The sequence below is a fragment of the Sinocyclocheilus anshuiensis genome, unplaced genomic scaffold (assembly GCF_001515605.1).
Source record: "Sinocyclocheilus anshuiensis isolate Anshui unplaced genomic scaffold, SAMN03320099.WGS_v1.1 C32777099, whole genome shotgun sequence".
Lineage (NCBI taxonomy): Eukaryota > Metazoa > Chordata > Actinopteri > Cypriniformes > Cyprinidae > Sinocyclocheilus > Sinocyclocheilus anshuiensis.
Genome location: NW_015620044.1, coordinates 1 through 1,443, shown reverse-complemented (window position 1 = coordinate 1,443; position 1,443 = coordinate 1). Strand labels below are relative to the sequence as shown.

At 35.1% G+C, this 1,443-nt stretch overlaps 1 protein-coding gene across 1 annotated transcript; it reads left to right on the top strand.

Moving 5' to 3' along the window:
* Positions 1-176: 176 nt before the first annotated feature.
* Positions 177-1,301, top strand: LOC107682991 (ensconsin-like; the record flags this gene model as incomplete). Its single annotated transcript, XM_016479083.1, has 3 exons — positions 177-384; positions 666-837; positions 1,200-1,301. Coding segments are annotated over exons 1-3 (282 nt in total), but the record flags the coding sequence as incomplete, so codon positions are not given.
* Between the last annotated feature and the right edge of the window lie 142 nt (positions 1,302-1,443).

Here is a 1,443-nt window from a genome sequence, read left to right as displayed (position 1 = left end):
TATATATATATATATATATATATATATATATGTATTTTACGTATATATATTTTTCTTCTCTTTTTTTCCTATCTATACTTTATATCTTTAATTTAATATGTATAATTTAATTAATATAATATATAATAATTTATAATAAATAATTTAGTATCTATATGTATATATATATTTCAGACATTAATAAATATGTAAAAAATTCCTCTCTCTCTACATTTTTTCACTTTCAGGACCAAGTCAGATTGGTGAGGCAGCGCAAGTCAGAGCTGCTGCTTGGACTACAGACCCTGAAGAGGCCACTCGCCTGCTGACTGAGAAAAGGAGACAAGCCCGACTCCAGAGAGAGAAGGAGGAAGAGGAGCGCAGACTGAAAGAGGAGATGGAAAGGTTTTTTTTTTTGTGTATTCTTACCTTTCTTCTATTAGTGAATGTCCTCTTTTGTGTCTTAGTATTTTACAACTGCTTTTGATTATCAGTGCTAAATTGTATTTGTAAAATGAAAAGGCCACAATTTAAGTTGTTCTTTGATGAAGTAATTGGACCGTTAAATATGCTAAAGTTAAAATTCTGTATTTGAAAACACACAGAGTTTGAACTTCATGATGACAGATATAAATTCTTAAAGTGCATTAGGCACCTAACTGAGCTTGTGCAGCTCATCTTTGCAGAAAGAGCAGAGAGGAACTGGCCCGTCAAAGAGTTGAAGAACGAGCCAGACAGGAAGCAGAGGCCCTCAAACTGAAGGAGGAGAAGAGGAAGAGAGAGGAAGAAGAGCGACTCAAGGCTGAAGAGGAAAACACTCGCAGACAGAAAGAGGAAGAAAACAGGCTTCAACAGCAGGTATTAAAAGCTTTTGGCTGTTTAAACCATTTTCCCAAACCTATGTTAAACCATTTGAAAGTGTAACCAAAAAGTGAATAAATTTTGAGCTCTGGCTTTAATTTGTGGCCGCTTTGACCAGTGGGGAAGTGCTCAGGAAAACAATATTGTCCATTTGGTGCAAAAAATACACACATCAGGCTTATATAGTAATTCCTATGCTCCTCTCACTGACATACCATCTTACTTGTCTTTTGGTCAAGTTTTTTGGCTTCTGACCATTCGTTTTTTCACCTAAAATAAAGCTAGGATCATATCATGTTAAAAGGATCATTGGAAATAATAAAAATAAAAATCCTATAATCTCCATAATGTACTTTCAGAGAGAGCAAGAGGCTCGTCAGAGGGTGCTGGCAGAGCAGCAGAGACTGGAAAGAGAGAGTCGTTTCCAGAAAGAGGAGGCCGAACGCCAAGACAGGAAAAAGGTACAACTTAGAAACAGACAGCCGTTTGGCTAACTGTGAAATTCAACTTTGCCATCACAGGAATAAATAAAATGTCAAATATATTCAAATAGAAAAAAGTTATTTTAAATTGCAATAATATTTCACAATATTACTGTTTTTA